This window comes from Eucyclogobius newberryi, unplaced genomic scaffold, assembly GCF_026437365.1.
Source record: "Eucyclogobius newberryi isolate DKJ021-1_F unplaced genomic scaffold, fEucNew1.0.hap1 SCAF_19, whole genome shotgun sequence".
Taxonomy (NCBI): domain Eukaryota; kingdom Metazoa; phylum Chordata; class Actinopteri; order Gobiiformes; family Gobiidae; genus Eucyclogobius; species Eucyclogobius newberryi.
Window position 1 is genome coordinate 19357865 of NW_027315823.1, and position 25511 is coordinate 19383375.

General features: G+C 38.7%; 2 protein-coding genes across 2 annotated transcripts; both read right to left on the minus strand.

Moving 5' to 3' along the window:
• Nucleotides 1-1314: 1314 nt before the first annotated feature.
• On the minus strand, nucleotides 1315-18001 carry LOC140365559 (protein phosphatase 1 regulatory subunit 1A-like). Its single transcript, XM_072452054.1, has 7 exons — nucleotides 17705-18001; nucleotides 10377-10437; nucleotides 6636-6673; nucleotides 6499-6562; nucleotides 5727-5903; nucleotides 2619-2741; nucleotides 1315-1491 (listed from the first exon to the last, which is right to left on the minus strand). Exons 1-7 carry the CDS (start codon nucleotides 17783-17785, stop codon nucleotides 1412-1414), a joined length of 624 nt encoding a protein of 207 aa, XP_072308155.1. The 5' UTR covers nucleotides 17786-18001; the 3' UTR covers nucleotides 1315-1411.
• Nucleotides 18002-22806: 4805 nt separating this feature from the next.
• On the minus strand, nucleotides 22807-25221 carry npffl (neuropeptide FF-amide peptide precursor like). Its single transcript, XM_072452853.1, has 3 exons — nucleotides 25042-25221; nucleotides 23188-23303; nucleotides 22807-23110 (listed from the first exon to the last, which is right to left on the minus strand). Exons 1-3 carry the CDS (start codon nucleotides 25183-25185, stop codon nucleotides 22990-22992), a joined length of 381 nt encoding a protein of 126 aa, XP_072308954.1. The 5' UTR covers nucleotides 25186-25221; the 3' UTR covers nucleotides 22807-22989.
• Between the last annotated feature and the right edge of the window lie 290 nt (nucleotides 25222-25511).

Below are 25511 nucleotides of genomic sequence, written 5' to 3' on the forward strand. Positions count from 1 at the left end.
CATCTGAGACTATTGCAGCAACTAAGTGCCAACAAATTCAAGGAAACATACCCAAAAAGTTGTTTGTATAATGCACTAATAGTTCATAGATCTGGAGGTCTATATACTGTCTCTGCTCCTGACAAGTTGTCCCAGAGCCCCCGAAGAATATGGGTAAAAAATAAAAAATAATACACATAACGATACCATTATAAATTTAAAGACTTTTATTGTAGCAAACAAATTGAATTGCAGACAAAATTGTCATTTAATCCAAGTAAATCTGAAACAAAAATCCCAATGTAATCAAATAGAAACAGTACCATCAAGAACAGAGCAAACACAATATATTTACATTGCAGAAAAGAAAAAAAATCAAAATTAGGAATGTTTTTTCTTCATGTTTAGTTTAAGTGGATGTTGTCTCTGCTCAAAGGATTGTCACATGTTCTAAGTACATTGTAATGCCACAGTTCGAATGAAAACACAAGTTAAAATAGATGAAAGTGTGATACATTCAGCCTTTTTTTAAATACACTTTGAACTGGTTCAGTCCCTGTTCAAAAAACAAGCACATAAAACATCTGCGTCCAGAAATGGTGAACATTTGCTGCAGTGCGTTGAGGTTGTTTGTGCCCCAAGTCCAAGCTGAATTTTGAAAACAACGTGCTGTTTCTTTTTCCAAAATGTATGTTAAGACCAATACTATATAACCAGCAGTAACAGAGAAGTAAATTGTAGTCACAAGACTGCCACAAATAGATTTGGATGCAACCTACGATACATGTTGACGAGACATTTTTAAATCATTTTTCAAATGAGGTTGTTTTTGTGTTACCGACCCAAGTCAAATGTAGCTTAATCCATATTAATTGTCTGTGCTGGATCTGAAGAAAACCATTATAACCCCAGAAAGATAAAATATGGACTGGTATGTGAAGATAAGATATAATACAGTATATGGAGAATTTAAACTAATAATATTTTAGCACCTATGACATATTTTATTGCCTGGAGATGGGAAAGAAGTCATGGCACATTGCAGTTGAACTTGCTTTTAATTCGGTTCATTGTGAGAAGGGGAACAGTTAAGCGATTTATAATGTCGATGTTTTTTTTTGGACTAAACGTATTCTCTGTTGGCCATCTGTTCAGTGCATGAGCGCTATAGAAAACAACACAATTAAACACTAAGTGGCTCTTGCACAACCTTGTTTACGCTGAATAGACCGTAGAAACCTTTATTGTGGTGGGATAGGTAACTAAGACGTGGACTGTGGTTGTTTATGCCCTGATGTTTTCGACACACACGCATACACACACACACACACGCACACGCACACGCACACGCACACGCACACGCACACACACACACACAGCCCTTTGTGTGAGGCCCATTGAGCAGCGCTATGTCGCACACCGCCACAGACATCTACTTGGCTTTCTTCATGCTAGATTTCTTTGTCCTGCCCTCTGACGGCTGACTCGCGCTGGATGATGCCACTTTTGTGTCTGTAAGCACACAGCAACAAGACATAATGAGAGAATTATAAAGGCACTTGGAACATTGTGCCGGTAACAACAAAAACAACCAAAACATCACTTACCTGACAAAACATGACATCTAAAAAGAGACGTGATGGTAGTTTTTAAGACATAATTTGATCTTGTATTAATATTTTACTATCATTACAAACAGAATATCGTACTGTCCATAAGTAGAATCATTACAAATCAATACATGCAGATTTTTCTAGGTTGTAGCCAAACGGAGGCACAGTTGTTTGGCAGATTTTTACACACATACTTTTTCGGTCAGAAACAACCACATTACTGGTCAAGGATTGAAATGAGAGATTTGATCCTGCATCCTTCTGGTTTGAAGGCAATCTGCAACCAAATGCACCACTGGTTCTCCCTACGCTATATTTCATCTATTTGGTAAATATCTGGATGTCATATCACTTATGTTCTTTGTTCCAATGTTACAGCTCTACATATTTAATGATATCCACAGAAACAAGTGCAATGTCCATATCTATGATCATTTTATCCATCAGACCATTAGCTTGCAGCATGTTCAACTCTACTATGTGTGTGCAATGCTTCGAAGAGTACTGTGTGTGTCCATGAGAGCTTCACATTAAGACAGAGATCTCATTGTGACAAACTTAAGAATAAGATTAGATTTGTGATTTGTACAATAATCAGATTCTGTTGAAACATGTCCAGGGGAATTGACAAAAAAACTGAAATATGAACTGTATTTCAGAAAATGTTAGTGCAGAAGAGTAGAATAAGGATATTTTGTTACGATACATTAAAAATGGCAACTTTTGCGGATGTGCTAATTGCATCCATTCAAACCGCGATATTGATTCGACTGCGGTTAATCTCGCAGTCCATAGACGCCATGTTCTTTCCCAATAGTGTAACTTTAATAATGGCCACTCACACACAGTAATTATAGAGCGACAGTGTCAGTATCAGCTATATTTCTGTTGGATCTTTAGTATCAATGTATTATTGCTGGTGCTGTTATATGACACCAAACTGAACTGCGGCTGGTTTCAACACAAACCGCAGCATAAACAAATCCTCCCCTGGGACATGCCATGGGGGAATTAGAAGGCACATACCTGTTTGTGTGTTGCTCTGTTGTGAAGAGGAATCTGCAGCAGAGGTGGCAGAAGAGCTGTCCTTCTCTGAGGCCAGGGAACACTCCAGGCCTCCTCCGTCTAATAGACTCTCCCTGGAAAACTCTGCAAGTAGATGCAGAAGCAACACTTTGAAGCAGTCGTGATGGCTGTTGCACCGGATCAGTAGTTTGGTGCAAGTCATTGAGATGAGGCAGGGTGTAAATCAGAAATGAAAATGTAAAATACCCAAGTAACATGACATTCAAGAAGAAACAGTGCAAACCGAGACGACACCAGAATCAAACCATGTCTAAACAACAATAACAACAGCCACATAAAAAAACAATTTAGAGGAAAATCTGTAAATGATCAAAACTAAATCATATCTGACTTAGATGTGGGCAATAACAATACAAACACAAGCAAAATGAGCTGATTAAAACTAAAAGCTGAACAAAATCACACGGCAATCTTTCAAACATGGGTATAAAGTGATCCTCTTTTTTAAACAATCCTTTCACATACTGTATGTAAACCTCAACTAATCTACTTTACGTTTCAACACATTTCTGTGCAATTGCCAAAAACGTCTGATGATCGGGAAACTCAGAAAGAACTATTTTGTCGAATGTCCCTCAACCAAACCAGGGATCTGCCGGTACAAATCCAGTTCCTGTATGACTTGAACTACCCACTGCCAACATGTATTCTTGATCAAACATTTAAACTATGACACAACTCACTGTGTGTCATCATTATCCTAACGTTTGCCTGCTGTTGTAAGTTACTGACTGAAGCCATTCAAATAGTACTTAATACAATAATACAATAATACTTCCCATTATATGCAGCGTTTTGAAGACCACTTAAATCATAAACATTGATTCAAATGACATAATAATTAGTTTTACATGGTTAATCACTATGGCAACAGTACATATTTTTTGTAACTCTGAAATCCATGAACAGATCCTGCTACTTTCGCCCTGTCCAGAGTTAATGCAATCTGTCTCCTGTTCCTTTTCTCCAGACTGGAAACCTAATTCGCACATACTTTACAACAGTCCACCATAAAGATACAGGTAGTGATACTGATGATAGTGTTATATCCATTAGAACACCAAGAACAATGTGCTGGAACATCAAAAATAGACACTCACCTACTGTATATGAATTATATTCGAGCACTCAAGACAAATCCAGTCTATTATACTTGCACAAGTTAGATCCAATATACTTAGGGCACTTAGAATAATTTGATGTCAAACAAAACACATGCACACTTATGTTTTGAAATGCTATAAATGTATTTGTTTCTGCATCTGTGGGAATATGTGACTCTTTGGTTACTGTATCAATAAGCAGTATGAGACTATTTATTTTTGTGGAGGAAAATCACAGACAGTTGAAGCACACACACACCGATTTACTAGTTTAAATTTAAAAGTCTAATTTATGTACATTGATATTAATCTGCAGAGCTGCATTTGACCAAAACCTTACACAGTTATTGAAAGCACTAGAGTGAACATGAATGAGCCAAAGGAAGTTCCTATGTTTGTGAATTGAAAGTGATATTACACTGAGTAGTGGTTAATTTGTAAATCAGACATAGACAGCCAGATCAAATGGGGATTTGGGATCGGGGTTCACACAATAAGTGAGCATATGGGCTCTTAGAAATAACAAAATACAACGTAAGTGCCCTATGAAGCTACATGTCGCTCCAAACAAACAAAATGTCAGTAAAAGCAACTTATGATTGGTCAAATCCAATACAAGACCCTCAACAGAAAGGTGATCTACTGTATCTAGTCAAAGTTACTCAGTCAGACATTTGTATCTTAAGCCCTGACACTGATAAACCTGTTTTTACAATGTCTAGATTTATCATCAGCTTTCATTTTCACAGTCCACTGGCTGTGTTTTTGTTCCTCCGCTCCATTCTATTATTGTATTTCCGACTCTTCCTCTTGCGTTATGTTAATAAACTACACCAATTTGCAAACCGTGACAGCCGCTTCCCTCCCTTTCTGATGCTACACTCGTTTTCTCGCTGACCTTGTGCTCTTCTGATCAAGTGCTTTTGACGCACTCTTGAATCGTCTGAATCAGCCCCAGCTCCTCCTGCTTTTGAAGTGCACACGCTTTATGTTCAATTGAACTGATGTTGAGAGATGCTGCTGGCTCTTCTCCTGCATTTTATGGATCCAATTTTATAGAACTGTCTTTTCTACTCGTTTGGGAAAAGTAAAATATAGAACACATTTTAATCTAGATATTTGTGATAAACCCACAAATAACTATTATAGTGCATTTATGAGATTTCAATAGAATATTCATAATCCAGCAGCCCTGAAAAGAAAGCTTTTAACAATGTTTGGCCCGAAGGCTTTATTAGACAGGATAGATAAGCGTGAAATGGGGAATGAGAGAGAAGGGAGGACATGCAGTAAATTGAGTCACTGCGGCCGGCTGCACATGGAGCCTGGCATATGTGCTGCGACTTAACCACTCCACCACCGGGCAGCAGTTAAGAATGTGTTTTTGTTGTTTGATTTTGGACTTGTTTTTCTCATTGCTGTTTCCTCATTACACATGTGCGTCTTACAATAATTATCATCAGCTTATTGTTCAATAATCGAAAGTTGGAACACAATTTTTTGAGGCTCAGTATTCATTATATGCACTTTTTCTTTATATTTGAGCTGAAGAGAATCAAATAATTTAGCTTATTAATGATACTAACTAACTACTTAAGTGTTTTATTCTGCTATTTATTGCAGCTCATGTTTTCTTTAATAACATTGTTCATTTAAAAAGGTTTAATAGAATTATCCTGCTTTCGGGTTATTTTCGTGGCAACAAGCAGATTTAATATTATCGTTTATTGAGATATTTTCAGTAACAATATATCACACTTCTAAACGTGTTATCGTGACAGGCCTTGTTACTCATAACTGGATTATTTTGTCATCTTGAACGGCATAATTTGCTTTCCTAAAATGAATATAGTGTGTTTGTTGTAGCATGATGTTGTGTCACAGTTATACAGACAAGGATAGTGAGTTCACAAGCAGATTCAAGTGTGGCCAAGTGCAGTCTGACCTTCCATTTGGCAGCGTAGCTTCTCGAAGGCCTCCACGGTGGCCTCCTCGTCGTCATGCGGCAGCTCGTCTCCCACAGGGTCTGGGCTGGGCCGGTCTGACAGACAACTCTCGGAGGAGCACTCGTCCCCCGCTCCCTGCTGCCGGTACAAATGGTGCTCCACGAGGAATTGCAGCTCTGAAGAGGCAGAGGAGCAAACCGGTTAGTGCAGGGCACGCGTGAAGAAAGAGTGCTGAACGCCAACCGTACACTAAATAAAGCACAACCACCTCTGCTAGCGTTCCAAATCAATATTCTTTCACAGAGCGTAATATTATGAATTTTTTTGTAACGCACACTTTTCCCTGCCTACATTGTTTACATTTTTACTCATTTTCATGAAGTTGCGCAATAGTATTAGCTGTTATTGGTTTCAACACTGGAGCAGTAGAACACCATCTGGTCTGTGTTGTGTTGTTGTGACGCCTGTATTAGAGGACAAGCAGCTCTGATGCCCATTTTAAAGGCATGCAGATTTTTCTTTGTTGTTGTGTGTGTGTGGGCATTGTAGTGTTTGTGTTTTGGTTGTTCGCTCTTGATGTGAATGTTTTTGTGTGTAGTAACATTAGATCCTCTTGCAAAGAAACAACAGATAATTCCATGAATCTGTATCTTCAGTGTTGAGTCTTAGCAGACCTATGTATGTATGTGTATTACAGAAAGACACTGTGCTTAACATTTAATCTAAAATAATGAAGGAGATGAGTGAGTGAGTGAGTGAGTGAGTATATACCTTTCATAGTAGGTGTACCCTTTTGCCCTTTCCTCCGTTGCCGCGGGGAATTCAGTAAAGCTGCCTGCAGAAAACAATACAAATAACTCAGAAAGTGCCCCAATGATATGACAAAAAACACAATATTATAAACATACCTTGTACAACTGGTTTGGGAGGTGGTCGTCATCTATTTCTGTGTGGAAAATAGAAAAATATGAAACATAGAGACGGAAACGATCTCCTCCTCCAACCTCAAAAATGACATTGGCTTAAACCAGGGGTGTCAAACGCATTTGGGCCGTGGGCCGAATTTCGACGCTCAGGCTGGGTCGCGGGCCGAACATAACGTAAAACATAAAACTATTAAAAAATGTAAGAAATAAATAGCTTTATATAGCCTACGCTGTTTTGAAGCAATTACTGGATCGATAAAAAAAAAATTACAAAACGTTTGTTCTCCTAAACTGAAAAGTATTTAGAAAAACAAGTGTAATTTCACCAATACTGTGCTTCAGTTTATGTGCATTACAACTTCAGAGTTGATCTACAGTTCTACACAGAGATAAACATTTGACTTTATAACAAAATAAACTTCTCAAGATCTAAAAAAACATTTAAATGTATTAACTAACATTTCCACGTCTGTGTAGTTATCTGTACACCTGAACTGACACACCACTAAACTTCTGCTCAAAAGTGCTTAAAGTGCACTTTTCCCTCGGCAGCTCACACAGCAGTGCAGCAGAGCCCCGTGGGGGAGGGGCGGCCACCGGCGGCATTGTGGGACGCGTAGTTTTAGCGATAAAAACGGTTACGGATGTAACTACGGTTCTATGAATCGATTTAAAAAAATATACATATATTTAAATATAAATTTGAAATGTTCGGCGGGCCAGATTAAAACGCCTGGCGGGCCAGATTTGGCGGGCCAGAGTTTGACACCTATGGCTTAAACCAAACCCCACTATTGACGTGTGTGTACGTTGTAATGAAAATGTGACCTCGGCACATAAAAAAAAGACTTGAAAAAAGACTGAAAAAAGATGAAAAAAGACTATATACAAGCAGTTGTTATGTTGTATAACACGACTCTGGGGAAAGAGCTGGATCATGTGCAGTCAATACAGAGCCTGAAATATGACTGAGCAGACCTAAATATAAAAGTGGAGTGGAGGACAGTGCAGCCATTAACTTTGATCAATGGTGAACTTAAGCCAGATCTAACTGTGTTTTCAGACAGACTTTTTCTGGGACATCTCCTTGTTGCCTGGCAACCTATGCATCCCAAGGCACTGTGAGAAGTGAGCATGTGCATACATTACCCCCACTCTAAAGTTTTCTCTGGGCTGATCATTTTGTCTGCTGCGTCAAACCAGCAAACCCTTCAACTTCACCTTCAGTTTCTCCCCTGCTCATATTTACTGTGGTATTTTGAGAATCTCTTGGGAGTTTAACTGACTTTGTAATGTAGGTCTTGTTTCAAATTCCAGAAAAAGGGTAATTTGAAGTAAGCCTCAAGAACAAATTTCACAAATGTGGGTCGTCAGTGTGAAAGTATTGAAAACTCTTGGTGCTTTAAGATTTAAGATGCTTACAAACGCAGCTAAAGATCTGATCTGAGCCATTTTCATACATCATGTTCTCTAGAACTGAAACACTTCCAAAAGCACTGAAATACCCCAAATTGCATATGTGTTCCTAAGAGCCCATCTGTTGTCAGAATGTGTGAAAAGGCCAATAAAACAGCCCTCTGTCAGTGTAAGCTGATCAGTCTATCACAGAAACCCCCCATGACCGTCTGAAGCTGAGCCAGATGAGAATAAGGCACTGATTGTACTGTTCACCCGGACCACTGCTGCTATAAGAGACATTTAATTCACTTGAGCTTTTATGGACGTTTTATGGCAGACAGACAGCAGACAGACAAATACATTGATATTAAATAAATACATTTTTAGACCCCCCCTCCCTCCTCCTGATCCAGTTGCGTGCCTGTGTGTGAGTCTGTGCTGTTTAGCCTCTGTGATCTGCAGAGCAATAAATAATGCACAAACCATCAGTGCATCAGCTGTTTGCTCCCTCTGCTCCCCTCACTGTGTCGCTCATGTTGGGCACAGATTGTCTACATTTTGGCTTGTTTCTATGACTCAAGCATAATTTCCTGGTGCCAGTTTCTAATTTGGTTTCTTATCTGGGTCTGAAACATTTCAGTGCAAGCTCAAATATCCATTAAAATATTAATTTCCGAAATGATAAGACTTTCATATCATGGGCTGACTATAGTGAAAGCTTTTATCTTCTCAGGGCCATTTTCCATGTGTCAAATGTATTTATTTTCATTTGTTGTAACATTTTTCAGCCTGTACAGGTTTTATTGGACAGATTTATGTTTAAAAATGGGGGTGAAGAAGACTTAGAGAGAGAGCTAATTGCCAGGACCAGACAATTATTTTTTGTTTATGTCATGCCAGTTTTTAATCGTAGAACGTCCCAAGTAATAACCAAAAAGGTGAATCCAGCTGAAGTACAGTAACTGGTAAAGTTGAATCTTGACTACGATGTTTATCTTGAAAGAGGCATTTTCTCTTCAGAAGCTTTTGGTGAAGGGTTTTCATGCTGTTTTTTTCCTGCACTACTTCACAAGCTCTTAGGTAGCTTGCAACTGTTTTTCTCTGTCTGATCTCGCTGGCAGCACGACTATCGGGAAGCCTCTTTGTGTTTTCTGAGATCAAAGTTAACGCTCTGTAGGAACTCAGAGACAAGCAGTGCGGTGTGATTAAAACTGAACCTTGCACAAGGAGAACTGTTTTTCCAATCACTAGCTGTATATTGAGTTTATTATTTAGTACAATCAAAGTTACAAACTAATATATAGTACCACCATAGATCCTTGTTTATCCCATTAGACACGTTTATTGTAATTTAATATGTGGTAAACTTACAGCCGTTTGTCCCTTATTCAATTACAGTGTGAAGAATGTACCTTCTGCGCCGAGTACATCCGAGAAATCACGTTTAATTAAACAAAGAAACGTACATTTGAATGGACACAATTGCTGGACAGTAAAATCAGCAATCATAAGAAATAATGGTGTCTGCAAAACAACATAATCCTATCCTGTCTCTTAAAACCTTTCAGCGTGTCGCTTCAAAAGAAATCACTATGAAACACTCCCTGTGAATCTGAAGTTTGTTTGTTTTTTGTTTGGAAAATGGCCTCCCTGCTACACATTCCCTTTTGACAGTCATCAGCTCTACACTGCGGAGTAACACACTGACTCAGCAGCATTGCACCAGCCTGGATGACTCACTCCACAACAGGGAAGTCTCCACACAAGGACGGCGCTGTTTCATCATTAAATCCTCATTAACCATATGCACAGTTGTATTTTTCACCATTCAGCCCTAAATAAAATACCATCACGCATAAATGAGGAACAGGTATTGGAAGTAGTATTATTTAAGTCATCAACCACCGCCACCTTCTTCTACACAGCGATGTAATTGCTTTCCATGCTTTCTTCTTACAGTGAGCGCCTCTCCGCAGATCTGACTTGTAACTTCTAAATCTATTAGTTGTAACAATCCAGAGAACGTCTTTTCAAACCTGAACCTTTCAGTTTGCCTGGATAATACAACCACACAGAACAACTAACTTTATTAAATCACTACTGGGACATGGTAAGCTTGAGATTCTGCTTTCATTTGTTAATAGACTGATTTTGAGTTGATTGATTGTAATGTTTTGTCATTTGTCCAATTGACCGAGATAATAAATGAAAGGGAAAGACATTACAGATCCTAATTGAAATAATAAAATAGATTTGCAAGGTATTCCGTAGTTTTGGATGATCTTATTTGTTGGGTGCAAGTGCAGATGCGACTGAATGTTTTACCTGGAGATGACTGATCACTGGATGCCACTAAAGTCGCTGGTGTGGGTCTGCGTCTTCTGATCTGGAAAAAGTACAAGCAAATACAAACACATAAGTTAATAAAGATGCAATTACTGTCTCAACCCACATAGGTCATCCTGCCATTTTCCAACTACAAAACATACTATACTATATGTACAATTAGTTGCATGTTTAAAGTCCAATTTGGATGGTGCTTTAATTTAACATCGGCCAAGCTACATCCTACATCAATCAAAAAGTGCCAATCACTTCCTCTTCCATGTCTCAAGAACAAAGTAATGAAAACAATGAGATTGCTCGGACGTGCATAACTCACAAGTACGTACAATATTTCAAAAGTTTTGCTTTAAAGGTCTAAAACGCAAAACAAAAGCAGACACATCCATGCATTTTAGGGACATAACATTGGCTTATATTCATTTCCCTGAGACTGATCCTAACCTTGCATTGACCTAAACCCAGTCATCTAAATTTACCCATACCTTAACTTAACCATGTGGTAGATCTAATAGTGATGGATTTACTTCATGGGGACTAAAGTGACCCATAAAATGACTGTTTACAGATTTAAGTGATGAACACCTGCCCAGTGCGCCAACACACAACTGCAAATATCATTATTTTAGAGTTATAAAACAGTAGTATATGGGGCGTTCACACTTGCATATGGACTACATCAAAACTGGGAGTTAAACTGGGAACTAGACAAAGGCTAAACCAGGATTAGAACATGACTAAACTCAAGTTTACATCAGGACAAAATTGGGCTCAAAACAGGACCAAATTATGGCAAGTAAAGGTCAAACAGTTCCAGCAGAACTACAGTCGACACCATTTTCCAGGATGAATGTGGTGACGTGCTTTCACCTCTTTAACACAGGCCTTTGATTGTTTCCTATTGGTCGAAAGTCAAAAGCTTCTTTGTATAAGCCACACTGTCGAGCTCTTACGTCAAGTGCATTCTGTGATGTTTGGGACCTTGTGGTTGCTGTTATGGTGAGGATGATTAATAGGCTCACACAAAAATGGAAAACAATGGCACTATTTTGGAGTGTTGAGCTGCAGTTTCATTTTTAACTGGAGCTGTAAATCTTTGACGTCTGAACCCACGTGTCTATTCCCTCGTAAACTGAGGCGGCGCTGCTGATGCGACACCAACGCCACTGAGTTCACTCTGAAACACGTGCTCTCCACACTTCACCCCTTAATGGCACAGAATAGTGATGAAACTCTGTGATAATGTCCTCTAATGAAAGATGAGCAGTCGCAGACGAGGAGCACGTCTCAGCCACACACTGAGAGTCTAATTTGCCTTTCAGATTTGTGAACAAAAAGGGACTACGCAGGGCAAGAAGGAGGAGAGAACAACGAGATTGTCTTATCCTCGTAAGCGTCACTGTTCTGTGGGAGAAATGCTGACCTCACATCACACAGCTCACAATGGCTCTGCATCAGCGATTCTCGGCCTCAGTTTATGACGGACGATAACAGGATCCAAAATTCTTGTGGCACACATAACCAATCAAGATAAATGCTCTCTGTGCTGTCAAGAATTAAATAAAAAATAGAAAATTATAAAGCCACTATATCGTTGACCTGAACAGACCCTTTAATATACTATGTCATCAAAATATGTTTGTCTGTAATGGAGGCGACTGGAGTCAAAATGAAGTAGACCATTGTACACTTTCAATGATTAACTGACATCAAATCTAAATGCTATTAATATTTATATTCTATAGTCTTCATAATTTAAAAAAGCTACATTTTCTAATTTCCAGGGTAGAATTGTTTGCTTTTCTATTACAGAAAACAATTATGTAAAATACAAGTGTAAATGTGTTTAAACCAGGCTCTGATATCCTTCACACATATCTGAGTGTTCTTATTTGACAAAAAACACCTTTATTTTTCATATTTTGTGAGGAGGTTAATTCCAGTTTCTTCACTGAAATCACATTATGTTCCACTTCACTTTTGCCTCTATTCAAGAATTTAGACTTTTAAAGTGTCCATATGAAATTGACAATTGTTTTATTGCCTCTAGTAGTCATTTATGGGGTGGTTCGTGACACTGGGTTGGTTATTGAATGCGAAAAGCCTCGGACACCCATCGACCCAATCCAAAATATTCAATCGTCACTGTTTGAGCCTTTCACAGGAAAAGATCCACACAAGTCAACAATTTTAGATACCAGAATACATGTTTTAGCAAAGTCTTTAATTCTTTTTTTTCCACACTTTTTGTCCTTTGTAGTTAAACGTACAAAGATCATCCCTGCATTAAAGCCAGAGATGTGCCTGTGTGGACCTGATTAGCCACATATTGTTATTCTCTTCAGCCGGCGGCAGAAGCAGAGGACTGTCCTCTCACACAAATACCACAGAGAGGACAGACGCTCTCCTCACCAGCAGCCAAATGCACTGCAGTCAACAGACAAAAGCCATCGGAAAGTGGTGGGTGGTTGGAAAAGCCAAGCACGCCTCATGATCTGGTAGGAAGTAGAAGCATGAATGTTTTTATGTTTTTTTTACTTAATCAATTCACTTTTTTCTCTAATTGAACTGAAGGTCATGTGTCTGCACTTGTCTCCTTACAAAAAAATAATCACTGGATGAATAAATTAAGCTTCTGACCCTATACGAAAATATAATCAAGATTTTACATTGTGACGTTCTTGTTTTATACTGGTTTTATACAGGCTTTAGTGACTAAAGGCTCTGGTGGTAGAAGTAGTAGTATTTTTAAAAATACAGATACAGGGGCAAAATAGTTCTCAAGCAAAAGTATCACATAAAAAAATAAATGTAAGTAAAAGTACTGGCTGAAAAATTTACTGAAATACTGTAGTATTTCACACATATTTTGAGAACTATGACAGTGAAATGAGTAGATGTAGTATTTTTTTTTACATCACCACATCTACGGTAAAGAAGCCAGTTAACACCAATAAATGGGGACATGGCCTTGATAGATTAGGTCCATAACAGATTAGTTGTTCTTTGTCCTATCTTAACAACACAATGTTCTTCTTAGTACATCTTGACAACGGGCAGCGGACATTAACATTCTGAAACAGAAGTGTGGCATGACATTTTCCATAACACACGGTATCACCATTTCAGACAGTCTCAAACCTGTGCAGTAATAAGTTTACTTTGCAGTCCAGTTGAGAAGTGTAGTGGAGTAGAAAGAACAGATAACTTCTCTCAAATTTAGCAGTATCATTTTTGGGCACCTATTCTTTACTTAAGTTACTTACTTACTTATTGTCCACCACTTACGCTTAGGACGTCCCACACAAATGTTACTATATTTATTCCATTTTGTCCACATCTGATAAACGGTAACTCTCAAGCTGCTTGATATGTTGTACTTAATGAAATAATAAAGCTGTAACCCACGTATTTGCAGTCAAATCAATCATTCTGGGAAGAATCAGGGTCACTTTGTTCTGTAAACCAAAGAATAAGAAAATACCCTAAAATAAAAATAATAGGACTTTTATATGGATTCGTCCTGGATATTTTTACTTCAATACAAGTCCCTAACATTTCAATGCAAATTTACCTTCAGCTTTTAAAATAGAATTGTCAGAAACTCTAGAAACCAGCTTTACTCATTCATATATTTAACAAAGAAAACCTATGCAGAATTTAAAATCTGATGCAGAGCTTGTTTCTACTCATAATTAGAGTAAAACAGACATCAGAGTCAAAAACTACAGAGTCTCAGCTTCACAAAGACTCCAGTCGATTGTACTTCAAAGCGTTCAGGAACAGCTTCAGTTTTAATTGGAGCACATTTCGTCAGGCGTTTTAGGAAAAATAGGCCCTCAGCAAAAGGGGGTTAACAGTGAGAAGGAAAGTGCAGAAGAGTGGAGATAAGAGCACATTTTCACTCCAAAAACTAAAACACCTGGGATTACACCGACACTCCTCAAGATACATTTAAAAGGAGATGAAATAATTTGTCATACCAGAACAATGGCACCATTCTTTTCTCCGCCATGAATTATTACCATCCTCTAATATCTCAAACCAGACACCATAAATCATGAAATAATCAAAGAATTGCAGTGACTCTTATCTCATTTCAGTCTACTCCCATTATAAGTCCTTGTGTTGATCCGAGACAGTGGGTTTCATCTTCCTGTTTCGCATTGACCAAAGCCTGTTGTGTGTGATGGATCCAACACAATGGGAGGTCGAGATGAGACATTAAACTACAGCAAACATGTCACTCGTCCTGAACATCCTTCACGTTCGGCTCCACTGCACTTCGCTGCTTTACGTGTTCTTCCTGGCACTGCCACAAGGCTCATGAGCGTGGGTGAAATAATTTTTCGATGTGTTCGTGACACCTTCAAAATGTTTTTCAGGTTGTTCACGTCATCAAAAACAAATAACATTTTACTCTGGCTTTAAGACGTTTACAATGGTTTCTATTATGAATGAGCACAGATGATTGTTGTTGCAGTTTACATGTTATTGTTGTTTTTTTTTTCATTTTTTCCATTTTCGTATAATGGAACCACATAAGACATCCAAAGACATGCATGTGTTAGGCAAAATTGGTGACTCTTAATTGGCCCTAGTGAATGAATGTGAGAGTGAATGGCTGTTTGTAATGTCTATGTCTCTGTATTGGCCCTGCGACGAGTTGGCCACTGTCCAGGGTGTACCCCGCCTAAGGCCCGAAGTCACTGGGATAGGCTCCAGTCACTCGCGACCCCAAAAGGGAACAAGCGGTAGAAAATGGATGGATGGAACCACATAAGTCAGATAAGTTCTTTTCACATTCATACTGTCCTTGGTGTCCTTGAGAAAAAGCCCTGAAATATGCAATGACGTTTGTGGCTGCAGATGTAGACTCAATTACTGAGATATATTTGTCTATCGTTAACTATGCAGCAAAGGGACCTTGGGCCATGAGCGTGGAGAAATGTGTTCATAATGTCTTCAATATGAGATAATTTTAATGTTTCCAATCCATTTAATAACCATACATTTTGGACGGCTGGAAGTTGCAGTGGCATATTTCTTCGTGTTATTTACATTGTGCCACTGACAGCAGGGGGGTGTTCTTGTTTGTACGAGGCTGCTGCTTTATAATGAGATGAGTAAAGGTGGCCTACTGGGATGACAGACCTGACTGTGCTTTTGTAGTGCGAGTCAGACCTCTGGGAGTTTATTTTGACTGACGTGCCGGCTAAGATTACTGAGCCGTGGGCCATGCCCCCTGCAGCGCCATTAACTTGCAGGTACTTGCAAACACAGCACGTTCACAAATACATACATTAGCCTTTTCTTACAAATGCCCAGTTTGTTGTGGATGCAATAATCTAATACCCAACTGTTTTTTGTTTTCTTTTTCTTGTCGGTAACATAAATCTACAGACAAAGAGGTTTCATCATTTCGACATACTCAATTTCAAAAAGGTCAAGAGCTCATATAAAGCTTCTAATGATGCCCTTTATGAGCAGGCAGCATATTCCAGCATAATAAGAAAATTACAAAAAAGCAGCACTTTGAAGAAAATTGGTTTTGTTTGAATCATGTTATCACTGGCGAAAAAAATGGGTGATGGTGACCTATAAAAAATGGGCATCAAATGCAGTTTTGGTTATTTGGAATACATTTCAAATTACTTTACAGTTAATTTTCTACTGATTAAAAGTTCACAATCGGGAGCTTTCCCAGATCATATCCAGTTAGCTTGAAATAGAGGGATGAATTATAGTGTAAGCAAGCCTGGACTGAACACACAAAATAAAATAATAAATATTCCTACTAACCACCCAAAAAGAGTATTTTTACATTATAACATGCTTAAACACTTATTGATCCATAGTATAAATTACTTGGACACAGTAGCACAAACAACAAAACAAGGTGCTCATTCTTTGTAACAGGCAGTGTGTTTTCATACCAGTTGTGGGTGCAGCTTCAATTATTGGCAAAGAAGACAAAATTGACTCCGTATCCAAGCTGCATTCAGCCTCTGTGTCATTTACAAGGAGAGCACACAATGTTTCCTAATGAGCACATCTAATTCACCATTATTCTGACCCTGTCCCCAAACAACCCAGTGAATCCCAATAACACATCCCACACTCTGAGAAAGGTCACTCCAAAAACCTGGTTCTTTTTGAGCTTTGCAGTAATATTGGAGAGGAAGATCCAAGGGCCAAGTCATGTATTTTTGCTGGTTACTCAAGACTTATTCATTATGGATGATCTGCCCTCTTCATGATATATTGATACAAATATGAAAATGGGACGCACTTTAGCACTATATTCTCTGCAGGCAGTGATACTTTTTACTCTTATGTGATAAAATACATCAGCCAGGTATTACTTGCAAAATTAATATGTTTTAAAGCATGCGGGTGTAAACAAATTCAATATGTTTTACTGTTAATAATATTATTAAATGAATTAGTATAACCAGGGGTGGAACGTGACTGAGCAGATTGTTGGGGTAATTGTCCTTTTTTGAGTAGATTTTTAAACATGTACTTGTACTTTCAATTTAGTGTAATGTAATTAGTTACATTTAGTATTGAGTACAGTCCCAATCGACCAAGTGTACGGTTGCTTCACCAGCTTCTTTCCCTCTACAAACACTCAAAATGACACAGCATCGTCTGCTCTGATTGGCCAGAGCTCCGCGAATATATGAATAGTGAATAAAACAACTTAATTCTGTTTAAACAATATAATCTTTTTAATTTTGTGTAAAAATATTAACAAGTGGTATTTTTTGCGGGTACTTTTTACTTTTACTGAGGTACAGTTTTTGCAGCGGTACTTGTGATTGAGTACATTATTATGAAACTGTGCATTTACTTGAGTACAAACTTAAAGTGCTCTTTCCACTACTGAGTAAAACACAACCACTATGTGCAAAATCCTCACCACCAGTAGGGGGAGTAAAGTGCATGCATTTGAGAGCAAAAATAATTGTCACGAACAACAACACCAAATACAAGCAACATGACCTTATTATACTTAAGTAGTCATTGTGTTGAAGTTTAAACTACTTGCCTACTAATGTTGCCAACATACAATTCCGTTAGGGTCACGCTAGTGTTATCTCAATATTGATCAAAAGCAGTATTATTTAATAGTTTTTTTTAAACTGAAATAACTAAAAGCCACATGCAAAGCACATTAATCTGGTGAAATACCTTAGAGAAATGCTATACTGCTGTAGATAACTTTTGCGTGACATTGGTATGACCATATTATCCAGATAAAGTAAGTTACAGGGCTCGCCTCCTCCTGCGCCCTTCACTCTCACCTGCTCCGCTGCCTCGGGGTCCAGGTGGGTGTCCAGTAAAGGCATCGTGAACTGGATCTTCCTGGGGCTCCCGGTCTCCATGTCGTCACCGCAGCTGGTAGAGGGAATGATCCGTGCGTCAGAATCCAAACGTGGATGTGATAGTTAAAGATTCACGGAAAAATAACTACGAGGAAAAATAAATAAATATCCAGCTTTTCAGTGACTCGACTTTATCCTTTAAAGCTGTTGGTGCATTTGATGTTTTTGTTTGTTCTTGATGTTGACGTGAAAGATCGTGTCCACCTGCTGGTGATGAAACCCGTCACTCTCCTCCGCGCTCTCCTCACTCCAGCCGGAGCCAAGGGCACGCGGCGGAAAAAAATCAGTAACACCTCTAGTTGTTTCCCATTGGCTGAGCTGCACTCCTCTTCAGCGTAGGTCCCGCCCCTTGAGCGCAGCTCCGTGTCCCCTCATTGGCTGTTGGAGAGCGGGGTTTACGCTGCAGTGCAGCAGATAGGAGAGTGAGGATGACAAAGACACGTTTCTCCTGCTCACAGGAGCTACAGGACAGACCTACTTCAAGGCATCTAGAGAATATTATGGGCCTCGTATCTCTGACAAAAACAGCTCATAGTTCTGACATTTTCTCAAAATGATATTGTGACTATCCCAAATGGTTGTGACGAAATAGAATAGTGCCCATGTGACAGTTTTCTCTTCTCTCTTTATTTATGTTGTCTGGGCCTATGTCAATCTACGTCCAAGAGGAACCTGATTATGCAGAACTGATGACATAAATGGATTCATAATAAATTATTAAATATAAATAAGAACATTAAAATGTTAAACTATGTGTTTCCATGGGTTCTTCCTGGCCATTTGAAAAGATCACGTGTTAACTTAGGCCACATTCACATTGCAGGTTGAAGTTGATTTTTTTCCCCAAATGTGAACTGGATTGGATTTTTTTGCAACTCAGGCCACTTTTATAGGTGGTACTAAATCTGATTCGATCTTTCGTCAGACTGCAGTCTTACTTGCTTTCTGAAATGCAAGGAGCCACACTTTTAAATAGGAAAAGACAGGAATTAAACTTTCAAACGCCTGCCAGACAACAACAGCAAAGCTTTATTTAAAGTGTGACAAACATAAAATGCCAACTTTTGCCTATTCAAGACAAAAAATGAAGATGGCTAAAGGCTCTGTCTCAGAATATAACAAGACCTGCAGTATGAACGTCGCCATATGGCGACTCTAACGTCCCATAGTGGATGCTCTCTGAACAAACTGTAACCCGCCTATTAGTCCCACTGCAGCTATAATAGCTATTATTCAATATTTGCAAAGCACAGTTATTACTAGATGTCTGCAAGATGTTGAGTGGACTAAAAGTGGTTATACGCTTGTCTGATTCCTGTTCACATGTGGGCGGGCTGCAGATGCTAGTTCAGTTCTTATTGATTAGCTGTGAGGTTGATTGTCTGTACATCACACATACACAGCTGGGGCCTGTTACGTGACACCAAGGAGCAGACGGCTGGAGTCCCATTTCCACATTATCAGGAGATTTTAGGGGCCACATGCTACAGTGATGAGACCTATTCACATCTAAATTATGAAAGCAGAAGCACGATTCAACCAAACATCAGGCTGCTGTTTTATCATATTTAAATAACCTTGGTTAATGGTTTTATCATGCAAAACATTTTAGTTCATAAACACTACAGTTTTTTCATATTTACTCTCACACCGTGTTATTTTGTCCAGTACACCAATTTCTATATCTATATCATCATCAGTTTAATTTATGTAGCTAAAAAGTGTCATTTTAATCTGATTTCTATGTACACTAGTTGTGACAAATTCCCTCCCTCACATGTTTTGGAGCATCACAGCTGAGGAGGCTGAGGAGGCGGAGGACACAAGTACACAAGTATACAATACACACAAGTACACAAGTATACACCTTCCAAGCTCCGCCCCCCACACGCCTGAAACCGAGGGACAATGAGAAACCCATATAAGACACTGAAATCCATTGTTTCCTCCTTTTTTCTCCTGTGTTAGTGAATCCAGAGCTTGTGTCCTTTGAGTGTAGAAGTTATGCATTTACTTTAAATGTTAAAAGACTAGTATTTACCTGTTTAGACAAGACGATTTGATGATTAATTAAAATGTGATTATGTTGCACCAAATCACCAAAGCAAGTTCCTGACAATGGCAATTAACCTTTTCTGATTCTCATGTTGGATTGTTTCTGATTCATCTCTTTTGTTCCAGAGATGTCAAGCATGCGTGTGGCCATAAAGGCAGTCAAAGAATAACCAAAGAAAGAATCAAAAATGGAATAGAGAAAATAAACGGATTTTACTGACCTCTTCATTGACTTATGGACAATAGCAACTCTGAACTAATTTAATACTAGTCATTTTCAAAGTAACATTTTTCCTGCAGCTGTGAAGACAATGAACAAGGACGTAATAAAAGCTTCCATGATAATAGTCCTACAGATGTGCGCTTTTGTCATCAGACTTAATTAGGGGGCACAAGAAACGGGCACTTTGACAAAATGCATTTCCTTTTCTTAGAGAAAGATGCTAGTTTTATCTTTAGTGGTTTAGCTTGAGCAGGTTTGCAATCAAGCCACCCGTGTTCATTGTACACATAACTGTTGTAAACTAAACCAGCTTTAATGGTTGTAAAATATTCAAATTTGAACATGGCGCAGTTGGGGAAGCTTATGGGCCCTGTGTTCTGGCAGGATCTGGATAAAATGTGCAAGACAACAGCAACTGAGATAGGGAATGGTTCCTTCATGCACGGAGCTTTGAGTAAAAGCGCTATAAAATAAAAATGTTGGTAAACACAATATACTGTAAATCTTATACATTCTCAATTTACTGACTCTGATTTTCAAACCTAGCTTTCACATTTGGAACATCGTTAATATTCATGTGCATGGATTTTTTTGGCCACTAGCCGGGTCCGAGTCCGGGTGCGGATCTGCGGAAAGAATCTGCACGAACCTCTAAAGTCAAGTGTATTTCTGACGTATTTTCTTGCAGAAACAAAAGGCACAGACAAAGGCCAGCTTTTGAATTCCACAGTCTGTTTAACATGGACTGGTCCCAGGTGTTCTTGGTGATGTCCACGACACGCATCAGACGCAGCAGCAGAGTCCACATAATGAATGAGGGGACACATGAGTGCTTTGAGAGCCAAACTGATCTGGCAGAATGTGAGGCCATCTTCAGTACAGTTTATCCATGCTCTGTCTGGTGCTACAGTCACAGCGGTGTACATCACTGATCCATCATTCTGAGTCTCCTCTGCTTTCTGACATTTTATATATTAAAGATTGCACGTATAATGTTTGCGGCTCTAAAGCAGAAATTAAATGAAAACATTACATTTTCCTGGTTTTATCTAATTTAACAAGAGCAATTACCACTGTAATGAGGATGTGTTTGCTGCCACAAACTAATTAACCCTGAATGGTGCCTGATTTGGCTTCCATTTCTAAAGGCTAATGATGAAACATAACATTTCATAAAAGACAGTTTGAAGGAAAAACATAATTCTAGCTTTAGTTAATTGCAAGGCTTTATAGCAGAATATGCTACATTAATGGTTCACATTCCAATTGGTTTCTACGCCTAAGTCTTTGCAATATATAATATATGCAGTTCAATACGTTTTTTTTAAATGTCTGTTTTCCACCATTAATCTTCATCACAATTATCATTTTGTTTGTCTCTACATATTGAAGTCAGTGTTTCATTGACCCACTGCTGCATCACTGTCGCTTCATCCTGATTTTGCAAAGCTCTTTGTAATTTAGTGCTGAAAGTCACCTTGCACTTGTTTGTGGAATAACATCATTCTCTTACACTGTAGTAAGCCAGCTGTCTGACAAATTGTGCAGCGTCATGAACATATCCCGTTAGAGCTGAGACCTCCAGCACAGCAGACGATTATGGAAGATTTGCAAAATGACTGTCCATTAGACGGGTCAGGATATGGTCAAGCTTCCAACGCAGGTCCAGAGTTCACACTGCATGGTTCGTATGATTTATACAGACCATAGAACATGCAGTATAGACTATAGAACAAACATAGGCTAAATTGTCGTTGAATGATTTTTTTTAGGCCAAGCCCTCGTGCTTTTATTCACGTACAAATGATTCTTGTAAGATGCTCATTGTGTATTTCTGGGGTAAATATGTTGGGCTCAATAGAACATTTAAATGAATCTGTCTTCTGTCCGTGTGCCATAATTGCAGCACACAGTTTTGTGACGGAGGCATCCTGCAGAGTCATGACATTCAGATGTGCTGTCTTATCTTTGCCCAGCTGTCACGATCAAACGCTTAAGCCTTTGTCTCTCTGGGGCATCTTTATTTACACAGTACACACATTGCAATGTTGTTGTTAGAACAGATAGTTAAAAGGAGCTGATTTTGATGCTGTGACATTTGTTGTTGTTGTCGTAAGCATGCAACTGTGCTTTAACATTATAATTTGCAACTGTTTTTTTCTTTTGTTTTTTGAGTGAAGAATATACTAAAGCATACCGCGTCGCATATGGCCGTCAATAACCAACCGTCCCACCCTTGTGCATTACGTCCCGTCTCTGCAGAGGTCAAGCTAAAAGAGCCACTCCCTAAGAGATGCTGACGTGCCCTGGTTTTCTAGTAATTGTCTGTGGGAAGCGAGTAAGTGAGGACTGATTGCATGTTGCTATGTTTTAATTAGTGCCAGAGCTTATTGCATGCCGCTTCCTCCCGTGGCCCGTAAATCCACCCCACACAAGCAAACATGCTGCAGTAATATACATGAGTGGTGTGGATGTTGTTAAGGCATTGTGTCATCAGCAGAAATATGCGCTTTAGAAAATATAGATACAGCTGTTGAATGGTTGTATGGCACTAAGTTGGCAAAGCAAAGGAGCCACTTGAGAGCTTTAAACTGACATCAGATGGAATCAATAAACGAGATAGCAACAAACAACATATTTTCAAAGCTATATATTTTAATTGCCGAAAACCATTATACATAAAACTATAGCCAAGCAATCCATTTATACTCAGCACTTAACATTCAGATGAAACAAACTTGCTTTTTGAACAATATTCACAGCGATAGTCATTGAATTGTTTTTGTAAAATAATGTGACCTCAATAGTGTCAAATGAGCTTGAATTGTCAGGCACGGTGTTGGAGCAAGCCTTCAATTGAATTCTGGTTTATTCAAATCATTCATTTTTCCTCAGTCTTCACTTGGTTTCAGCGCTTCAGGTCAAATTATTTCTTGCCAAATCTCTGGGGCACAGCCAAACTCCAGATCTGGTCTGGGACACCTTCTCCGTCGTTGGACATTATCGGCTGCTCTGACAACTGTGGCCTTCTGGAGTTGCGGCCAAACCTGCTCCCCAAATGTATAGAAGACGCAATCACAATATGGTCACAAAATCCTCACTATGGAAATTTGATCAAACTTACCTTTGTGGCTGGTGCAAAACTGAGTTCCTGGTTTCTCTCTGAGATCCGAACAGCAGAGCCTTTAGTGCCATAGTTAGCAGATGCTCGTCCACTGTGTCGTCTATGATTTCACTTTCCTGAAGACAAATAAATAAGAGTTGAGCAAGACATAAAATATTATCACTTGAAAAGCAGAAGTTTTGAAGTATGAAGTTGGACGGTTTGGCTATGGCAGGGCATTTTGTCTACATCCTATGTTTTTTTTTATTTTTAACATTTTGTCCCGTGCATTGATGATATAAATGTGCAATCTTTTGGGATTTTAGGACTTCACTCTGAATTGTAGTTGAATACAAGTTGGTATAATCCCTCATTTGTCCAGGAGTGGGTGGAAAGGGTTTTAAATTGAGACTTTTGATTGCCAACCAGAAAAAAGGAAAAAAAAAGAGATCTGAAAGTACTGGTCTGAGATGAAGAGTTAGACTTTAGAGCTACATAAATCCTGCCCCGAAACTTTGTTTGTTTGTTTGTTTGTTTGTATTTTGATAAATTGCAAGCCTAATTTTTGTTTGTTCCCCATTAGGTTCTGCCAGCACCCCTCTCACAACTGCCTAGTACTCTTTACACAAAACCGATTGGTTAGTTGCTTTAAAACTGTGGAGCTCCACTTCCTGCTCGCGCCTCACTGAAATAAATCAATAATTAATTAACACAGAGAGCAAGTTACAGATGGATAATCAGGCAGAAAGTTTAGACCTTTAAGTACCACGTAAATACTTCACCTGACGACGTCTATATGTTTTTAAAAGTAAGTGGTTTTGTCTCTAAGTTAATGCTAACATAAAATAAATCGAATCAATAATGTCAAATTAACACCACAAACTGAACTGACGTGTTTACAAAAACACTCAACGTATTCTATGTACGTTTTATATTTAGCCTTTAGCTTTGAGACAAAATCACTTACTTATAAACACGAAGGGTGAGCTTCTTCGAATTTAGATTTATTTGAGTATTTTAAGTGAAGAGCTGCAGAACTAGCCAATTTGACTGACTTGATTTGTCGGATGTTGTCCAAAACAGATGGTGAATTCTATCTTAAACCACAATTACAAAGTTGGGTTATTATTTTTTAAATAACAATTGCCTCCAAGATAAACACAGAGCAGTTTGCTGTGCATGCGTATATTTTCTCAAGGTGCTCCTGTTTCCTCTACGACTAAAAACATGTACAATAGGCTGCCATCCCAGGACTCCCCTGAAAAATACATTATTAATAATGATAATAATAATAATAATAACAATAACAACAACAACAACAACAACAACAACAACAACAACAACAACAATAATAATAATAAATAAATAATGATTTCAGCAGGACTATCCTCTTCAAATAAATAACAAAATAAATAAAGCAATGTTTTAAAATATTTTTGTCAGTGTTATTCAGTTTAATTTTTTGTACGTATTGACAAATTCCCTTTCACATAACAGTTTAAATATGAATATTGAATCTGATAATACACAAAATGAACAAATACTACCACAAACTCTTATACAGCTGTAGTCCTTTAGTTTAGTCAATTATTTGGTCGATGTTGTCTTTTTTTTTTTAGTCAACTAATTATTGTTCTTGGATTATATGAATTAAGGTATGGGGTGAGCTAGTAATCAATTAAGAGAATCACATATATTCCTCGTTTTGCTAGTACCTTTATGCGTAAGTAGTTTGATCATAAACATAGTTTTGAGAGCTTTTGCCATGCCCGACGAGTCAACAAATCAAGCAGCGCATGTCTTTAATTGCCCAAGAATGACTTTGGTTGACTACAGCCCTACACTCGTGTGTGTTTGTGGAGTGCACTGTCTCACCAGAAGGTTGTTGGCTGTGTTCTCCATTGATCCACTGGGCAGGACATCCTCTCTCTGCACACCTCCCTGGACATGAGAAGACTGACTGACCCCCGCTACTGCCAGGACAAGGGCCAGGACTGTGGCCACCGCAGCTGTGTCCATAATGGTCAGGAGACTGATGGGTGCTAGAGCTCTGAAGTTTTCTGAAGTCTGAGCGCCACAGGCTGAAGGTGAAAATCTGTTCTTCACTGGTTATAGGCTTCATCCTTTTATACTGGACACATATTCCCAGGGGACACAGAGAAATATGCTACAGTCCAGGAGGGACCCAAGGGACAAGACCTAATATGAGACGTAAACATGTCCATTTAGAGGGAATTAATGATGACTGAATACACGGACACATTATGAAGTCCTCTGGGTAGTGACAGAACAACTTTGCCTGCTATTACCTGATAAATCCCTGCAAATGGTCCACTAACCTGTGT